The sequence below is a fragment of the Diabrotica virgifera genome, chromosome 4, assembly GCF_917563875.1.
Source record: "Diabrotica virgifera virgifera chromosome 4, PGI_DIABVI_V3a".
Taxonomy (NCBI): domain Eukaryota; kingdom Metazoa; phylum Arthropoda; class Insecta; order Coleoptera; family Chrysomelidae; genus Diabrotica; species Diabrotica virgifera.
The window spans coordinates 7,040,378-7,059,997 of record NC_065446.1 but is presented as its reverse complement, the minus strand read 5'-3'; the positions used below and the strand labels follow the sequence as shown (position 1 = coordinate 7,059,997).

The 19,620-nt window shown below is 30.7% G+C and overlaps 1 protein-coding gene across 3 annotated transcripts in view; it reads left to right on the top strand.

Annotated features, from left to right (window-relative positions):
* Nucleotides 1-6,323: 6,323 nt before the first annotated feature.
* The window catches only part of LOC126882894 (arrestin domain-containing protein 3-like), a 42,265-nt gene continuing 28,968 nt past the window's right edge, over nucleotides 6,324-19,620 (top strand). The window contains exons 1-5 of one of the 3 annotated variants that reach the window (XM_050647963.1): nucleotides 6,341-6,443; nucleotides 6,484-6,547; nucleotides 6,625-6,755; nucleotides 9,292-9,444; nucleotides 15,205-15,425. In XM_050647963.1, coding sequence (XP_050503920.1) covers nucleotides 6,644-6,755; nucleotides 9,292-9,444; nucleotides 15,205-15,425 — 486 coding nt within the window. In that variant the 5' untranslated portion in view covers nucleotides 6,341-6,443; nucleotides 6,484-6,547; nucleotides 6,625-6,643. Of the gene's footprint in view, nucleotides 6,548-6,624; nucleotides 6,756-9,291; nucleotides 9,445-15,204; nucleotides 15,426-19,620 lie in introns of all 3 variants that reach the window. The other 2 variants (XM_050647962.1, XM_050647964.1) reach the window with 2 other exon arrangements.

Below are 19,620 nucleotides of genomic sequence, written 5' to 3'. Positions count from 1 at the left end.
TATTAGAGATTCAGGTGGCTTAAACGTGGATTCCATGATGATACCAAGAAATAATACTCACGTTTTACAAGCTTACAGTTGAGTATCTGTCCAAACAAGAAATGGTTTCACCATGCTAAGATTATCACACCTGACACCATGTATAAGCCTGATGGAAGGTGTAATAAATAAAACAAATACAATACTATATTAAATAATTATTGTATGTTTAACAAGTATCTTAGTTCACATTTTTACATGCCGGTAACGCTAACCTAACAACCCTGCACCTAACTCCTGTCACCGCGCTGTCAAGTCATCTTGTTACCAACATGAATAATATGAATGTCACTTAACTCTGTATCATACACCATAATTTAAAAATATTTTCAAATATACAGGGCCACCCGTATTGATAGGGTGACACAAATTTATATTTTTTTAAATGGAAGAACTTGTATATTTTTATATTTTTGGATTCTCGTCGATGTCTTTTTTCATAAAATATTAGGTTTTGTAATATTATATGAGGTAGTTTAAAAGATAATTACGTTTTTTTTTTTGTTAATTTCGTAGCAACATTCACACCCTGTAGAATTGTAGTGATTTAACATCAAAATTTCTATTTATGTTCAAACAAATTTGGACAATGCAGTTGTACTCCATCAGATTTTCTTTTACAAGTTTCTATACAACATCGACGCCAACCTTTATTGATTAACTAGTTTTGATGGGAAATAAGCCACAATTTTACTAAAAAAATTATTTTATTAGCGTTTCGACGTCCAAATTAAATAAATAATTATAAAAATATCACAAGGAAAAATTCCTGAGTTGTCACCTAAACTCTGCCATGTAAGGTTCTACCTACAATTTTCCAACCAATATGGTTGATGTCATGTGATGCCAGGGGTTAATCCGGAAATATTTTTAACATCCTTCAAAATCAGATAACATAATGTAACCCCAACTGTTTAAAATCAATTTAAAGGTTTTTACCTGTACATTTTGGTGGCTTAAAGCATGTAAACCTGTGATAACACTGATGATGGAATATTGATTCCGAAAACGTTTTGTGATACAGCCCTTTTTAGGGATTTTAAATACATATACCTTTTATAAAATAAGGTTTTCATTTTTTTTTAATTATAAAAATGCCAGAAGAAAATAGCTTCAGAACAACATTAAATAACCTTTGTTGAAACGTGAAGATTCCATGTTAATAATTTTATATTAACCACCAATTTGTAAAAATAAACAATTAATTTTTGCGCGTTTGAAATTTCAAAATTTGACAACAATTTGACATTAAAAACCCCTATTATAGCAGGCCAATAAAAAGAAGAAAAACATCCAACATTAGTTCAACCGACATCCACGAGAGGTCGTCATTGTGACTTAACCAGTGATGTGGGAGGGAGGGGATGCGGCATACGGTGAAGTAAGTGGGCAGGGTTTCACTCGCAAAAACGCTCCATCCAATATGGCGGAACAACCCTTTGGTAGTATATTTTGCTCTATATAAAATATATAACTATAAAATTATATTATATAAATACACACACCGGCAAAATTAGCCGAACACGTTAAAAATGGGACATGTTTGATGTCTCGTATTTCATAAACCAGTGGTCCGATTTGAGTAATTCTTTTAGTATGTTATAGCCTTATTATTTAAGAATATCGGTGTAATAATATTGTTGCTAGACAGGTAAAGGTCATTTTATACCGGGTGTAACAATCATACTGTGTTTTTTTCTTAAAGTTCGGAACACCCTGTGGATATTCCAGCATATATAAAATATTAAAATTAAAACTCGACTGTAGAATTATGCTTTCTTAACATTTTTTTTTTATTCATTTGCTTATGTTGGAAAATAAAAAAGTTATGTGCTTTAACAACTAACCATGTTTTTTATCAATAAATCCTCATAGTAGGGGAGAAAAGTATGCTAAATTTGCAATTCCTCGAGCGTTCTTGGGACCTGGAGTGGATTGTGAAGAGTGTGTGCTACAACCAAAAAAAAGTTAAGTTTTCCATAAAGTGTGGGACTCTCCATTTTTCAATTTAATTTTCCATTTCCACCAATTAGTCCTGTCGCCAGTGGGGGTACAACGGCCTCCTTAATTCAGATGGACTTACCCAAGTTTTTTTATGTATTTTGACCCGTAGAACACGAATTTTTTGGGTAACAGTCGATCCGGATGTCGATAAGATTGTTATAAACAAAGAACTTGAGGAATCACATAGCCTCGATTTTTCGCAAAACAAAACATTTTTTTGTATTTTTTAGGTCATTCTAAGGAAAAAATGTTTTTACAAGTTTTTTCGTATGATGCATAGATTTCGACATAAACGCGGTTGAACTTTCAAAAAATCGAAAAATTGCAATTTTTGAACCCGAATAACTTTTGATTGAAAAATAAAATAGCAATTCTGCTTACCGCATTTGAAAGTTTAAGTCAAATTCCATCGGTTTTGATTACCTTCATTGCTAAAAATTAATTTTTTTATTGTTAAACAAAGCTATAAACACATAGTGATTGAATGATGTTTTCAATGCATTTCTCATTTGAAATCCAACGAGTAGTCGCGCATACAGACAATTTCTACTAGATTACGTACATTAAAACGCATGCATTGGGCACGGGAAACTCTATGTGTTTATGGCTTTGTTTAACAAATAAAAACTTAATTTTTAGCAATGCAAATCATCAAAACCGATAGAATTTGACTTTTCAAATGCAGTAAGCAGAATTGCTATTTTATTTTTTAATCAAAAGTTATTCGGGTTCAAAAATTGCACTTTTTCGATTTTTTGAAAGTTAAACCGCGTTTATCTCGAAAACTATGCATCCTACGAAAAAACTTGTAAGACCATTTTTTGCTGAGAATCGCCCAAGAAATATAAAAAAATGTTTTGTTTTGCGAAAAATCACTGTTGTGTAATTCCTCAAGTTCTTTGTTTATAACAATCTTATCGACATCGGGATCAACTGTTACCCAAAAAATTCGTGTTCTACGGGTCAAAATACTTAAAAAAAACTTGGGTAAGTCCATCTGAATTAAGGAGGCCGTTGTACCCCCCTGGCGACAGGACTAAATCGTTTTTTCCGATTATAGCGCCATTTATCCATAATAGGAAAAAATGTTGCAAATAAAAGTTGCTTATTTTTACGTCAACGATCCAAATCTGCAATAAAAATTGGGGGCTCCTATTAAATATTTTAATGTAACTCCCCACTCCACCTCCGTGGGGGGTCGTGTTTGGTGCCATTCGGTAGATTTTTGAAAAATATTGAATAGGTGTATTTTGCAGTTTTAAGATCTGATGTTCACTTCGCAAAATATCGCAGGGCTCGTATTTATAATTTTTAATTTACCCCCACCCCTCTCCGTGGGGTGTCACGAACCCCCACGGAGGTGGGGGGGATTTAATTTAAAATCTTAAATAGGAGCCCCCAATTTTTATTGCAGATTTGGATTCTTTACGTAAAAATTAGCAACTTTTATTCGACATATTTTTTCGAATTATTAATAGATAGCGCTATAATCGGAGAAAAATGATGGTTTCAAATGGAAAATTAAATTAAAAAATGAAAAGTCCCCCACTTTATGGAAAACTTAACTTAACCTTTTTCTGATTTTAGCACATACTCTTCACAATCCAATAGGTCCCCATAACGCTCGAGTAACTGCAAATTTAGTATACTTTCCTCCCCTACTATGAGGATTTATTGATGAAAAACATGGATAGTTGTTAACGCACATAACTTTTTTATTATCTCACATAAGTAAATGAATCGAAAAGGAAAATGTTAAGCAAGTCTAAGTCTACAATCGAGTATTAATTCTAATATTTACATATGCTAGAATATTCCACAGGGTGTTCCAAACTTTAAGAAAAAATCACAGTATGATTGGTACACTTGGTATAAAATGGTATTTACCTGTCTAGCAACAATATTATTATAACGATATTCTTAAATAATAAGGCTATACCATACTAAAAGAATTACTTAAATCGGACCACTGGTTTATGAAATACGAGACATCAAACATGTCCCATTTTTAACGTGTTCGGCTAATTTTGCCGGTGTGTGTATATAAATAATTAATAATTTTAATAACTAATTAATAACATATTCCATATATAACGTATAAAAACCTGCCCGTCGCCATATTGGATGTAGCACAAAAGTGTCAAATCAAGTGGTCCCATTTACTAAATACAAAATCATCCCTTATGTCCTATCCCCTCTCTCCCATATCACTGGACTTAACATCGCGAATAGGCTGCCATTAGTTTTTGACAAGTCCCACTAGTTTGTTTAATTGTGGTTTGTATAAACAAGCGGCTTAATTTTACGATAGTAGTTTCTGTGAGTAAAAAAAGAGACCTAGTATAAAAAGTAATTCGTGAATAATTTCATGCATGTGCAAAGGTACAGTAGAAGAACTATACTCTCTATAACGAGGATGTCAAACACATTTCGATATCTCGATTCTATAATATAAACTCGATGTACCGTGAGAATCGAATCGATTAAAAAAATTCATAGAAATAGAATGGGTCAACTAGATCAAAATGGCAAATATAGGCAAGACTTTAAATGTTCCTGCAGACATCAAAAGAGATAAACTTGACTTTTTACCTTTTATTAAACAAAAAATTGTAAATGAATTTAAAGTTGATTGGACAAAACAGTTCAAAACTAAAGGGAAATAGTATCGACAATGCCAAAGTGATTTTTCTGCAAACACTTGATTCCACAAATTCACATTTGTAGATCGAAGGCACTCGACATCAATTATTAGGATGCGAACGGATTATTGCGTCACACCAGACCATTTGTTTATAATCAATTGTAGTGATACTCCTTTGCGTGAATGTGAACAAATATAGGAAGTGTAACTCATATGTTACTTGAATGCCCAATTAACAAAACAAATCAATTTGACCTGTATCAGGAAGTTGTTAATATGTCCAACCCCCATTCAATACAAAATCTCCTACATAATATTAATGACCAAACCTTAACAAAGATCAATCAATTTATAACAACATTTCAAATTAAAATATAAAATAGTTATTTGACAATCACAATACAATGAATTTTTAACGAAAGGAATATGGAAAAATCCAGACTGGCTAGACAGAGAACTGGCCAAGTACCTAAGAGGTGGAGGCCAACAAGCTAAAAGAAAAAAAAGAACGTTTATGTGAAAAGTACAGACGATATTTGACAACAAGAGATTCTATAGAAGTATAAGCTGCCATTACTTTTAGACAAGTCCACTAGTTTGTTTAATAGGGAACTTGCATAAAATTTTAAATTAAAAAAAAATGTTATAAATCACAACAGAACATAATTTCAAACATGTATCAAAAATAAAAAAAAGCTGTTTTTGTGTTCCGTTTGGCCCCTAAAAACGATTCTAAATTCAAATTAAAGCAGCTATTAGCCCAAAACGCGTCGTGACGTCATACGTCATATGGTTCATGCTTACATTCTGCAACAACAAAGTAAACAAAATTGTATATAATTTTAAATTCGACATTATAAACATCAGTAGAAAATACAGTTACGTGACGTCACAAGTGTTTTTGATCGTTTGAACTATTCATAGAAAACTTGTACTTTTACAAAATGGTTTTATTTTCCATATTAAACCTTCTTTCTTTTCCTTCAAAAACTGTATCAAACTCCAATCTCAACAAACTGGTATATATTATTACAATGACATACGATAAATGTCATTAAAATATAAATATCTTTCCCTTATTCCGCGACGATGAGCTGGCCAAATGCCCAAGTAGATGGAGGCCAATAAACTAAAGAAGGAGAAGAGGAATATACCTAAATATAACCATAAACATCTTCTTCTTCTTCCTTTATTGGGTTATATACTATAAACATAACAATCTAGTAAAACTATGTGACGTCACGGGTCGTATGAACTATTTTAAAGCACAGAAGATTTTAAATTTGTATTTCTAAGTTATTATGAGTTTCTGAAGCGTGAAATTTTGGAAATCTCATATTTAAACAAACCTGAACATTATTATGTAATAAAAAAAAATGTGCAAGTTCCCTATTGTAGTTTCTATCAACCTGCGGCTTAATTTTGCGATAGTAGTTTCTGTGAGTAAAAAAGAAACCTAGTATAAAATGTAATTTGTGTATAATTTCATGCATGTCCAAAGCTACAGTAGAAGAACTATACTCTCTAGAACGAGTATGTCAAACACATTTCGATATCTCGATTCTATAATCTCGATGTTACGTGTTAGGTGAGAATCGAATCGATTAAAAAAAATTCATAGAAAGTCAAAAGTCAAAGTCAAAATAATATAAGGTTATGTCATGTAGATAGGAGGTCAACAATTTAAGAATAATTTTATTACTAATATTAATTTTACTATCAAGGTCAGAGGTATCATCAATTAGTTATCTGTTTCCACAGTACATGACTTCCTGTCCTTTACTGTGATCTGTTTCTGTTACCAACAAATTCCACTTTTTTTACAAACAAACCGAATAGGGTGTGTACTTGAAGTTTAAAGTAAGAAAGATTCATTCATAGAAGTTCATATTTTCTAATTTCTGATTAGTTATGTTTTTAATTCTTTATTCTTTTAGCTGATCAGTCTCGGTAAAAATGGCTCACTGCAAGATATGGTTAGATAACTACCACACTGGTCAATATTATCCTGGCAGCCAAATTCAAGGGAAAGTTGTTTTGAATTTCAGTAGTGAAACTACATTAAGAAGTAAGATACCTACTTGACATAATGAATTAATCCTTATAACATTAATTACAATTTTGTTGTGCAAAATAGACAAGAAGTCGCCGGAATTCGATTTAAACTTCTCTCAATAAGTTCATCTTTGGTCCATCTTTGTTGGGAGGATGGACTCAAATATTTTTGTGTAAAATCAGGGATTGTCCCGTTTTTTAATGATTTGTTCCTTGGTCGCCTAAATGTCCTGTATATTTATGTTCTGTTGATTTTATGTATATGACTATATTTTTTGGCATTTGTTTTCATTCTTATTTCTCCCTCTCTTGTTACATTATGGCCCAGTATTGTTCTCATTATTTTTCTTTCAAATTTCAGAAGGCTATCTTCTTTCTTGTTAATTGTCGTTGTTTCCATCCCATATGTAACAACAGGTCTTATGTAGGTTCATCTTGGTTCTCTTACTTAGAATCTTGCTTCTCAGCAGATTTCTATTCATTCCATGTTTTTTGCCTTTCAGAATTCTTTCCTCTGTTCTCTCTTTTCCGGTTTTCTCTATTGTCGCTCCCAAGTAGCTAAAGGTGGATACAGTTTCAAATTTATGGTTCTGTGTTATTAGATATTTCTGAATTGTGTCGTCCTTCCCTATCGTCATGTATTTTGTTTGGTACTGGTTTGTCTCTAGTCCTATTCTCTCGCTTCCTTATCTAATTTTCCAACTGCTTTTATGTCATCTTTGACTTCACTATAATGACTAGATCATCTGCATAATATGCTACTAGTTGAAGTTGATCTCTAATAATGTTTTTGTTTGCAAAATTTGTCCTCCTTATGATTAATCAGGTTAAATAGTGTCAGGGAGATAGAGTCATCTTGTTTCTAAGGAGATAGAGATCTCCTTAGAAGTTGTTCCGTTGAAACTGATCCTTGCTGTGGTATTCTTTAGGCTAACTGTTAGCATATTATGTCTTCATTTTTCTGGGACTCCAACATTCTCTAGCTCTAGCTCTCTATCATTATCGTCCGATGAATTGTGTCAAAAGTGTTTTTTAAGTCTATGAATATTATTTGCATTTGTCTGTTGTATTTTCTCGATTTTTGAATTATTTGCTCCACTGTATGTATGTATGGAATTAATCGTCAACCCCCCCGGTCTGAACCCGTTCTGGTATTCTCCTAATATTAGTTCAGCACATGATTTAAGTCTCATGTTTTGTATGTTTGCTAGAATGTTATATGTGGTGTTTAATAAGTTATTGCTCTGTGATTCTCGCACTCCTCCCAATCTCCTTTTTTATAAATAGGTATAGTCAGTTCGCTAAACTCAGACGCAACTGGCTAGATATTTTAGTCGATAATTTTTTTGTTTTTTGCCAATTTTGCAAAGATTGGCAAAATTATTAAATATTTAGTGATTATTAACTATTTAAAAATTATTTTTTGCCAATTTTGCTAAAATTGGCAAAATTACCGACTGAAATATCTAGAAAGCTGCGTCTGATTTTAGCGAACAGACTATACTATAATACCTGTGTTCCAATCGTCTCATAGTCTGTTTTGTGTTCATATGTGTTGTATTAGCTGGTTTATTTGTTTATGTAATTCTCTTTCTCTGTATTTTATTAATTCCACTGGTATTTCATCTTGTCCTGCTGCTTTTCCGTTTCTTAGGTTTTAATTTGTTTTTGTACTTTTTCTTCTGTGGGAATTTCTACTTTGTTGTTATCTTGTATGGCCTTACTTCTTCAGCACAGTGTGTTTCTTTCGTAGTGAATAGCATTTTTTCGTAATATTCTTCCCATATGCTGCTGATCTGTTTGTCTTCAAATACAATTTCTTCTTTTTGGTTTTTAGTCCTCTCGTTTTAATGCTGGGCGTATTTTTGGTTGCTCTGACTTTTTTGTAAAATTGTTTTATTTTCGATGGCCTTTTGGTACATTGTATCAACAAAATATAATTCTCTCTCTCTCTGTTTTATTTTATGTTTTTCTGTCTATTTCAATATCATCCAATGAAACCAATCATTTTTCTTTGTTCCGTTGCCCTTGCTTTTTGCTATTTTGCATTCTTCCCTGTTTCGTTCTGACGGATTGTTGATCCATGTCATTCTTACGGAGTTTTTTAATTAACATTTTCATGTAATTTACCTACATAAATTGAAAAAGATTTATAGGTCCCAAATTAGCTAAAAGACCATGTTTCAATAATTATGCCTTGACGTAGGCCCCTCGGTTAGCTGGAGGGTATTGCCCCAAACCCTCCTTGTCAGTGTCTTTCACAAACAATACAAACAAATTTCGGTGCCCAAGCCAACCCCCCCGCGCCCCTAGAAGAAAATGGATGTGTCTGATGTGTGTATGGTTGACTGATATGGTTTTGTAGGATTCATTTTATGTACATGACTGTACGAGTATCAATATATGTAGTATATTAGTAAATTATTTTAAAAAACTCTGACTAAATAAGTTAGAATAATTATTGAAAAAATGTATTTTTTAAGCATGTTTATGCCACTAATACAACACTCTTGTAAAAACAGAAGTTTATGAGGCTTATTTGTTATTAGATGTCAAAGTGCGCATGATTGGCCATGAACACACAGAGTGGACAACTACAGAAAGCTATACAGAACTTGGCAGTAATGAATCAAAAACCAGAGATGTAACAGTACAATCAGACAATTATGTTGTGTCTACTGAAGTAATTTTGCATGGAGGACGTAAGTTGAAACTTTATGCGTGTATATTTATTGAAGTGAATACTTCTTATCGTTAGGTATGGAATTTAGGCGGCTGTAAAATCGTATTAAGCGTACCTCTAAAACCGTGACGCGAGAGGTTACCTTGCGGTTACCCCTCCCCCCCCCCCCGTATAGGTTCTGCTAAGGTACGATTCTGACAACGACTGCAGACAGCAGTTACAGTTGTCACCATGACAGACGTCATTACTTTGCACTATTAATTTGTATATTTATTAGCAACTACTGTTCGGCAGAAGGTCAGTTGCTAATAAATATACAAATTAATAGTGCAAAGTAATGACGTCTCTCATGGTGACAACTGTAACTGCCGTCTGCAGTAGTTGTCGGAATCGTACCTTTACTTAAACTTATGTATTGTTTAAATTGATTTATGAATTATATTGTTTAAACAAATTATGTTATATTCAAATAATTATGTTTGTATTTATATCAGCAAACCATACGATATTTACGTTTGAGTTTGAGAGATACAGAACTAAATTTTAAATTAGGTATTAATAAAATGTAAATGGCATTTGGTAGTGAATTTAATTATTATCTAAAATAAATAAGACGTTTAAAAATACAATTTGAGTGTAATTTAAAAGGAATAATTTATTAACAACTTTAAAAAGGTTTGTACACTTTTGTATAACAGCCTCCTCTTTAACAGGAATAAATGGACTCTTCCATGTACTGTTGACGATTAAAATTTACACGAAATGTTTACTATACTTCATCAGTATATAGTGTTAGTAAATAAGTATGACAAACTTTAATGGGTATTCTACATGAAAAAATAATTACAGTTTGCTGTATAACATATGTTCGCAAATGCTTCGTTTCTGAAATACGGGGTGTTGAAATTTTTATTTCAAACTGCCAATTTATTTATTGCTCTAAGACCGGTTGAGATATGAAAATGAAATTTGGTGGGTTTTAAGAGGTAGCTATTGCGCATTTTTTGACATAGAACTAAGAATTTTATATTCATCATTGGCGCGCCCACCGGTAATGGTCTGAATATTTTTAAAGAAAAAAATAGTAGGTACGCCACTGAGATATTTCAAATTAAAAATTATTTTTAGATTCCACGTTTAATTTATAATAAAAAAACATTTCTTGCCTGTTTTTCATATAGTGCACCGTTTTTATGCGAAAAATAATACGTCTGATCGCATATTTTTCATTTCTTAATACACTATCAACAAATATTCAATATAATAATACTAAACTAGAACAATAACAGAAAATATTACTAATAAGATTTTAACTAGGTGCAAAGCTACAACAAATGTTCAAAATGACCTACTTTAGAGGTGACAGAAGAATTTTATACACTAAGCATTAAAATTAACGCACCACCTTAAAAATGGGACATTTTTGATGTCTTGTATTTCCTAAACCTCTTGTCCGATTTTAGTGATTTTTTTAGTAGGTATATGTTAGCTTTGTTCTTCAAGAATATCGACGTAATAATATTATTGCTAAACAGGTAAGTGTCATTGTATACCGGGTGTAACAATGATAGTGTGTTTTTTCCTCAAAGTTTGGAACACCGTGTGGAATATTCTAGAGTATATAAAATATTGAAAATTAAACTTAACTGTAGCCTTAGGCTTTCTTAACATTTTACTTTTTGATTTATTCGCTTATGTGGGATAATAAAAAAGTTAGTTACTTTAACAACTAGCAATGTTATTCATCATGGTGTTTCTAAATAAGTGCGACAAGCATTAAGGGATAATTCTGCATGAAAAAATATGACCGTTTGCTTTATAAACATATGTCCGCAAGTGCTTTGTTTCCGAGATACAGGATGTTGAATTTTTTCTTACAAACTGACGATTTATTTATTGCTCTAAAACCGGTTGAGATATGCAAATGAAATTTGGTAGGTTTTAAGAGGTAGTTATTGCGCATTTTTTAGATACAACTAAGAATTTTATATTCACCATTGGCGTGCATACGGGATGTATATAAAATGTTTATACCCGTATGCACGCCAATGGTGAATATAAAATACTTAATTGTATGCCAAAAAATGCGCAATAGCTGCTTCTTAAAACCTACCAAATTCCATTTGCATATCTCAACCAGTTTTAGAGCAATAAATAAATCGTCAGTTTGTAAGAAAAAATTCAACATCCTGTATCTCGGAAACAAAGCACTTGCGGATATATGTTTATAAAGCAAACGGTCATATTTTTTTATGCAGAATTATCCCTTAATGCGTGTCGCACTTATTTAGAAACACGATGATGAATAACATTGCTAGTTGTTAAAGTAACTAACTTTTTGATTAGCCAACATAAGCAAATGAATCAAAAAGCAAAACGTTAAAAAAGCCTAAGGCTACAGTTAAGTTTTAATTTCAATATTTTATATACGCTAGAATATTCCACAGGGTGTTCCAAACTTTGAGGAAAAAACACACTATCATTGTTACACCCGGTATACAATGACACTTACCTGTTTGGCAATAATATTATTACATCAATATTCTTGAAGAATAAAGCTATAATATGCTAAAAAAAATCGCTCAAATCGGCCAACAGGTTTAGGAAATACGAGACATTAAAAATGTCCCATTTTTAAGGTGGTGCGTTAATTTTGACGCTTAGTGTATTAATCATTGGGGCGCGTGCGGGTAATGGTCTGAATTTTTTTAAGAAAAACATAGTACGCCAGTGAGATATGTCAAATAAACAATAATTTTTATTGAATTCCTCGTTCACTTTACGACAAAAAATCTTTCTTGTCTTGTTTTATATGAGGCGTCGTTTTTATGCAAAAAAATAAAACATCTTACCGCCTACAAAGTATTCGAGGTAGTTTCCATATGCACAGATATTTATTTCAAATACTTTGTAAACGTTAAGATGTTTTATTTTTTTGCATAAAACGGCATCTCATATGAAAAAAGGCAAGAAAGATTTTTTGTCGTAAATTGAACGAGGAATTCAAAAATAATTTTTTATTTCACATATCTCAGTAGCGTACTATATTTTCTTTAAAAAAATTCAGACCATTACCCTTACGCGCGCCAATGATGAATATAAAATTCTTCTGTCACCTCTAAAGGAGGTCATTTTGAACATTTGTTGTAGCTTTACACCTAGTTAAAATCTTATTAGTAATATTTTCTGTTATTGTTCTAGTTTAGTAATATTATATTGGATAGTTCTTGATAATGTATTGAGAAATGAAAATACGCGACCAGATATTTAATTTCTGGCATAAAAACGGCGCACTATATGAAAAAAAATGCAAGAAAGGTTTTTTATTGTAAATTAAACATGGAATCTAAAAATAATTTTTAATTTGAAATATCTCAGTGGCGTACTATTTTTTTCTTTAACAATATTCAGACCATTACCGGTAGGTACTAAATAAATGTAATAAATAAGTAATAAAATGATGGATATAAAATTCTTAGTTGTAGGTCAAAAAATACGCAATAGAACCCACCAAATTTCATTTTCATAGCTCAACCGGTGTTAGAGCAATAAATAAATTGGCAGTTTGAAATAAAAATTTCAACACCCCGTATCTCGGAAACGAAGCATTTGCTGACATACGTTTATAGAACAAACTGTCATTATTTTTTCATGTAGAATTACCCCTTAAAGTTTGTCATACTTATTTACTAACACCCTGTATATGTATTATACAGGGTGTTTCATTGGGAAACGGAAATACTTTAATAGTGAATAGAGGTCACCGAGCCGGTTCTAGATATAGTACATTTTTTGCCCTACCGACTTTTATAACCGAGTTACAGGGTGTTTTATCGATTTTGCCCATTTCTTTCCTAAGCCATAACTTTAGAACCACCCTGTATATTTTTTTTACATCTGGTACACATATGTCTCATTCAAAACCCAAACGACCGACATACTAACCATAAGAAAAATCCAGGTCCGGATTAACAAAAAATTATAAAGTAATTGTGACCTTAAAACAACACCCTGTATATTGAAATATTGAAAATCTGTTTGCATATTTGGAAAGAGCACAAAAAAGGAAGTTTAATGGTTCGCTTCAATTTTTCGGCCAGACAATTTTATGACTTTCATTTTGAAATTATATTGAATTTTTTAAGAATTTTGACATTAAAAAGCAGATATTATTATCTTTTAGTTATAAATTATTAAAGTTAATGAATAAATACTAATTTTAAAAATAATCAATACATATTTACCACATTGGAACGACTGAATTACTAATGACAAGAAAAATCCAGGTCCGGATTAAGAAAAAAATATAAAGTAATTGTGACCTTGAAACAACACCCTGTATTCTGAAATTTTAAAAATTTGTTTGTTAAAATTTTGTCAAAATTTTAAAAGAGCATAAAAACTGCGTTAAAAGGTGCATGTCAAATTTTTGCGCAGATAATTTAATTACGGCAATTTTGAAATCATATTGATTAATTCTTAGAAAATGTACTTAGAAAATCGATTAGAAATATTTTAAATATTTTTAAATATTTAAAAATGCATCGAACAAAATGGCGGACATTTTGAGCAACTGTTATAGTTCAAATATTTTTAATTTATGTTAAATTGTTGAATTGTAACGAATTTTTGTTTTATTAGATATAGCAGTTTTTTTAATTCTTTACTAAATCATTAAAATATCCCAATTCTCGCAATTCTAATTTTTAATGATGTGCATATAGCTACAAATCCAGATAATCTATGAAGCCAGCGTAGTAAATAAGTATTAAGTATTTTTAAAATAAGTTTTGATTCATTAACATTAAATTATTGTTAAAAGTTAACAATACTTGGTTTTTAATCTCAGTGTTCTTTAATATTTCAATATAATTTCAAAATTGATGTAAATAAATCAACGGCGAAAAAATTAAAAGAAGCCTTTAATCACAGTTTTTCATGCTCTTTTAAAATGCGCAGACAAATTTTTAAAATTTCAATATACAGGGTGTTGCTTCAAGGTCACAATTACTTTGTATTTTTTTCTTAATCCGGACCTGGATTTTTCTTGTCATTAGTAATTGGGTCGTTCCAATGTGGTAAATAAGTATTGATTATTTTTAAAATGAGTATTTATTCATTAACTTTAATAATTTATAAATAAAAGTTAATAATATCTGCTTTTTAACGTCAAAGTTCTTAAAAAATTCAATATAATTTCAAAATTAAAGTCATAAAATTGTCTGGCCGAAAAATTGAAGCGAACCATTAAACTTACTTTTTTGTGCTCTTTTCAAATATGCAAACAGATTTTCAAAATTTCAATATACAGGGTGTTGTTTTAAGGTCACAATTACTTTATAATTTTTTGTTAATCCGGACCTGGATTTTTCTTATGGTTAGTATGTCGGTCGTTTGGGTTTTGAATGAGACATATGTGTACCTACCAAATATCAAAAAAATATACAGGGTGGTTCTAAAGTTATGGCTTAGGAAAGAAATGGGCAAAATCGATAAAACACCCTGTAACTCGGTTATAAAAGTCGGTAGGGCAAAAAATGTACTATATCTAGAACCGGCTCGGTGACCTCTATTCACCATTAAAGTATTTCCGTTTCCTAATGAAACACCCTGTATATTAAATTATAGACATAATATATATTAAATAAAATTAAACCATACGAATGGAATCGAATTGAATTGAAGCGAATATAATCGAATCTATAAGAAGTATTCACTTCTGTTGGCAGTCCGCAAGTGTCACGGTCTAATTTTGTTTTAAATGTTAAAATATTTGCAGATTCTGGAACAACTAAACTGCCTACTGGTCAACACATGTATCCATTTAGTTTGATACTACCCAATAATATTCCTTCTACATACAATTGTCCATATGGAAGCATCACCTACAAAGTTATTGCTATTGTTGACCGACCAATGGCTTTTGACTATGAGGATACATTCATTTTCATTGTTGTCTCATTAGTAGATCTGAATTACCTTCAAAAACCTGACTTGCTGGTAAATGTGTATTTTTAAATATTTTTATTTAAGAGCATAGGCGCAAAATTTGCTTGCAATGCATTTTTATACGCAATACGTTTGAAAAATTTAAACGCAGATTGAAAGAATACATTTTACTACCGAGGGCAGAAAGTCCCTTAGAATAAACAAAATGTTTCTTTTGAATAAGATATTTGAAATGTTTACACTCAATTTTCTCTTTTTTTTTTCACCCCTGTAACTTATTCAAATAAACATTATAGGAGTTTTCAGGGACTTTTGGCCCTCGGTACTAGAAGTCAAACAATTATGAATGGACGTCATAGATTTATTGTCATTTTTTTTATTTATTTATTTAATTTGATGGCTTTGGTAAAGACCAATTAGCCAGACAATTTTTACATCTAAGTATAATATTAAATAACTAGAATACGTATATTTAACTAACATAATAAAAATATATTATACCTAGATATACAGTGATGAGCAAGCTAATAACCGGCAAAATAGCGCAAAAGATGGAAAACATAATACATTGCGAAACAGAAAGAAATGAAACTAGTGGAGGTGGAAATTATCGTTATAAAGGTATACATAATTAAAATTAAATTACATAGTTTCCCACCTTTAGATGTCTGTGACAGCAGTATTTTATAAAATTCTACTGTCACAGTGACAGTTGTCATGATACGTCTAAAGATGGGAAACTATGTAATATAATGTTACTTTATATGTTTATAACGATCCTTTCCACCTCCACTAGTTTCATCTCTTTTTGTTTCGCAATGTATTATGTTTTCCATCTTTTGTGTTATTTTGCCGGTTGTTAGCGCGCTCATCACTGTATATACACACACATACATATACATATACAGGGTGAGTCACCACTAACGCGACGGAAGATTACAGCGAAATGGTAAAAGATTTGAACAAAATTTTTAATTAGTGGTTTGTAACTTGATAATATCTACATTTTAAAATTATTTTGAAATATACAGGGTGTTCCAATAAATGGCGGCGTATCAAAGTTATATTTTTTCTTATGGAACACCCTATATTTTATTGCATTTTTGAATTGTCCCCAAAAATAAGGTATAGTTTCATAAGGCTTCCCTATACTTACGTACAGAGTGTTCTGAGTTATGGTGACTTTTCTTAAAATGTTTTAAAAGAAGGCTTATTCTCAAGTTATTTAAGAAATTATAAAAAAAATACTTTTTTATATCTAAATATTTGGATATTGGTTGAATGTATTTCATGATTAATTGTTACACATTTATTTACAGGGTGTTCAAAATTTACAGTTTTATTATTGGATTATTCAATGTGTCATATGATTCTTATTTTAAATGGAACACCATGTATATTAATAAATAATTATACTAAACAAATGTACCTCTTTCGAATGGTATATGGATGTGCTATACCTAGGTGTCATAGTTTTTGCGTAATTGACAATTATTAAAATTCTTAATCTGTATATCGGTTTTAAAACAAAAGATGTAGTTAATTAATGGCATTGTATGACATTGCCATTTTATGACAGTACGGTCTGGTAATTATTTTATACTTAATTAATGTATTCCATGATTGATTATTACACATTTATTTACAGGATGCTCAAAATTTACAGTTTTATTATTGGATTATTTAATGTGTCATATGATGCTTATTTTAAATAAAACACCATGTATGTTAATAAATTATTATACTAAACACAAGTTCCTCTTTCGAATTGTATAGGGATGTTCCATGACTAGGAGTCATAGTTTTTGCGTAATTTACAATTTTCTTAAACGGTAAATTGATTTTAAGAATAATATTTATGCACTCTCGATTTTTAAACTGTACTAAATAAATGTTTGTTTACTGTATCATAATGAAATGAAAATTATGTATATTTACTAGACCATTATTATGAAAAGTATGTAGATTGGTCTGTATACAATACATTTAAAAAAAAATCAGAATCTGCTCCAAAGTCTAAAGTCCATAAACGATAAGTTAAATATTTATCATAGTCCTGTTCGGTCTAATATTGGTGTAGTTGAGTTTTATACGGATAATAGTGGTTTCTCTTAAGTATTCTAACAGTCGTTTGACTGATTTACTCGAAATTTTTTCTTTACTAGTATTTGGGTTTTCCGTAACAGAAAGCAGGACATCAAGTTCCTTGACGTGATCACAAATAACTGGTTTATTTTTATTTAACTTTCCGAAATTTCTCAATAACGTCCTTTTTTGGGTGTCTTCTATCAGGATACCTACTTTTGAGCGTAAACTTTAGAAAGTAAGATACAATTTTGCAAACACTCCCCAATGCAAAGTACCATGTCTACTCTTTCGTTGATAACGTGATTATTTATTTTTAGGAACAATTAAATTTGAATATCATACATGTATGTTTATATTTTTGATAATTACCAGACCGTACTGTCATAAAATGACGGTGTCATACAATGAGATACATTTTTTTTTAAAATCGATTTACAGATTAAGAATTTAAATAATTGTAAATTACGCAAAAACTATTAGACCTAGGTATAGGACATCCATATACCATTCGAAAGAGATGACTTCGTTTAATATAATTAATGATTAATATACATGTTGTTCCTTTTAAAATAAGCATCATATGACACATTGAATAATCCAATAATGAAACTGTAAATATTGAACACCCTGTAAATAAATGTGTAATAATGAATCATAGAATACATTCAACCAATATCCAACTATTTAGATGTAAAAGTATTTTTTTTTATAATTTCTTAAATAACTTGAGAATAAGCCTTCTTTTAAAACTTTACATTTTAAGCCCCGTATTCATAGTCGGTACTCAACCCGTACTTGAGGTCGTGCTCAGCCAAGTCGAACTTACGGTAGCGTCGTACTCAAGTTTTCGTTCTGTTTCATAAACGATACTTCGGGTTTTCTCGGGTAAGGTTGTGCTCAAGCATTGAAATTGACATAGGACACCAAATAAAATGCAGAATCTGTCATGTCAATTATCTTTGACTTTGCAATATTTTTATTTACATAATTTGTTTTTTGAAAATAAATTATTTAAATGCTTAAGTTAAAGAAAATTTATTATATGGGTGGGAAGATAACATTTTTATTTTTTCTAATTCAATAATGTGCTATTATTTCAGAGGTTATTGGTAATCGGTATATCGTATATCCGTAATCTCTTATAGTTTTCATTATTATTTGTGTTTGTGATAAATGATTGCATTGTAAATTTGGATCTTTAAAACAATGGTTTTATGTAAATAAAAGCCCTAACCTACATGTAAATAATGTTCTGTTTATACTTATGTTAATATAAATATACCTATGTATCTATTTTTATTTTGGAATTAATGTAGGTATTCAAGTTAAATGTATGATATTGAAAACATGAATCTGTTTTAAATTCCAAATGTCAATGCTATTTGTGGATATTGATATTACCCCACTAAAAATGACAAAATAGTGTGATATTACTTTATTTTTGTTGGGGAGTAATGGGTACTAATCAAATATTCAAAGAACATAGAGAAAACACTAGGAGATACCCTTTATTTCTCACTGAAAGGAAGGAAAAACTTTGGTGTTTCATAGTATGTACCTACCGTTTTATTAGGTTTGTTCTAGCATAAGTTTCAAACGGTTTGAAACCATCAGCGAATAGTGGACCAGCGTGAGTAGAGGGGATAGCACTGGTGACTATTATGTTTTCTCACTGGCCAACTGTTTGCTGGTGGTTTCTGACTAGTTTGACTGTTTGCTAGAACAAACCTATAATGGTGTCAGCTTTCTTCTGTTTATATACTTCATCAGACTTAACACTACAAAACAAAGAACTAACGAACAAACCATGACATTGGAACATAATATAAAATGCAATTTACAATTTCCGTGGGAATAAGTCACAATTTAAGTTTGAAATTAAATTTATTTGATGTTTAAATTTTTAAAGACAAATCACATGCTATGATTTTTCTGATGGATATTCTTAAGTTAAATTTGATTTTATGTAATCGAATGAACTATCTTTCAATAAAATCGTCCCTTGTCAATATGAATGAGTCAGATAAATTTAAATTATTAGAAGGATTTTGTACCAAGCACCAAAAATAATATTTATATAAAATATTAACAATCTTACCCAAATAACAGCACAAAAGTATATATTTGAATATTACCCCAGTATATCAAAATACTGTGA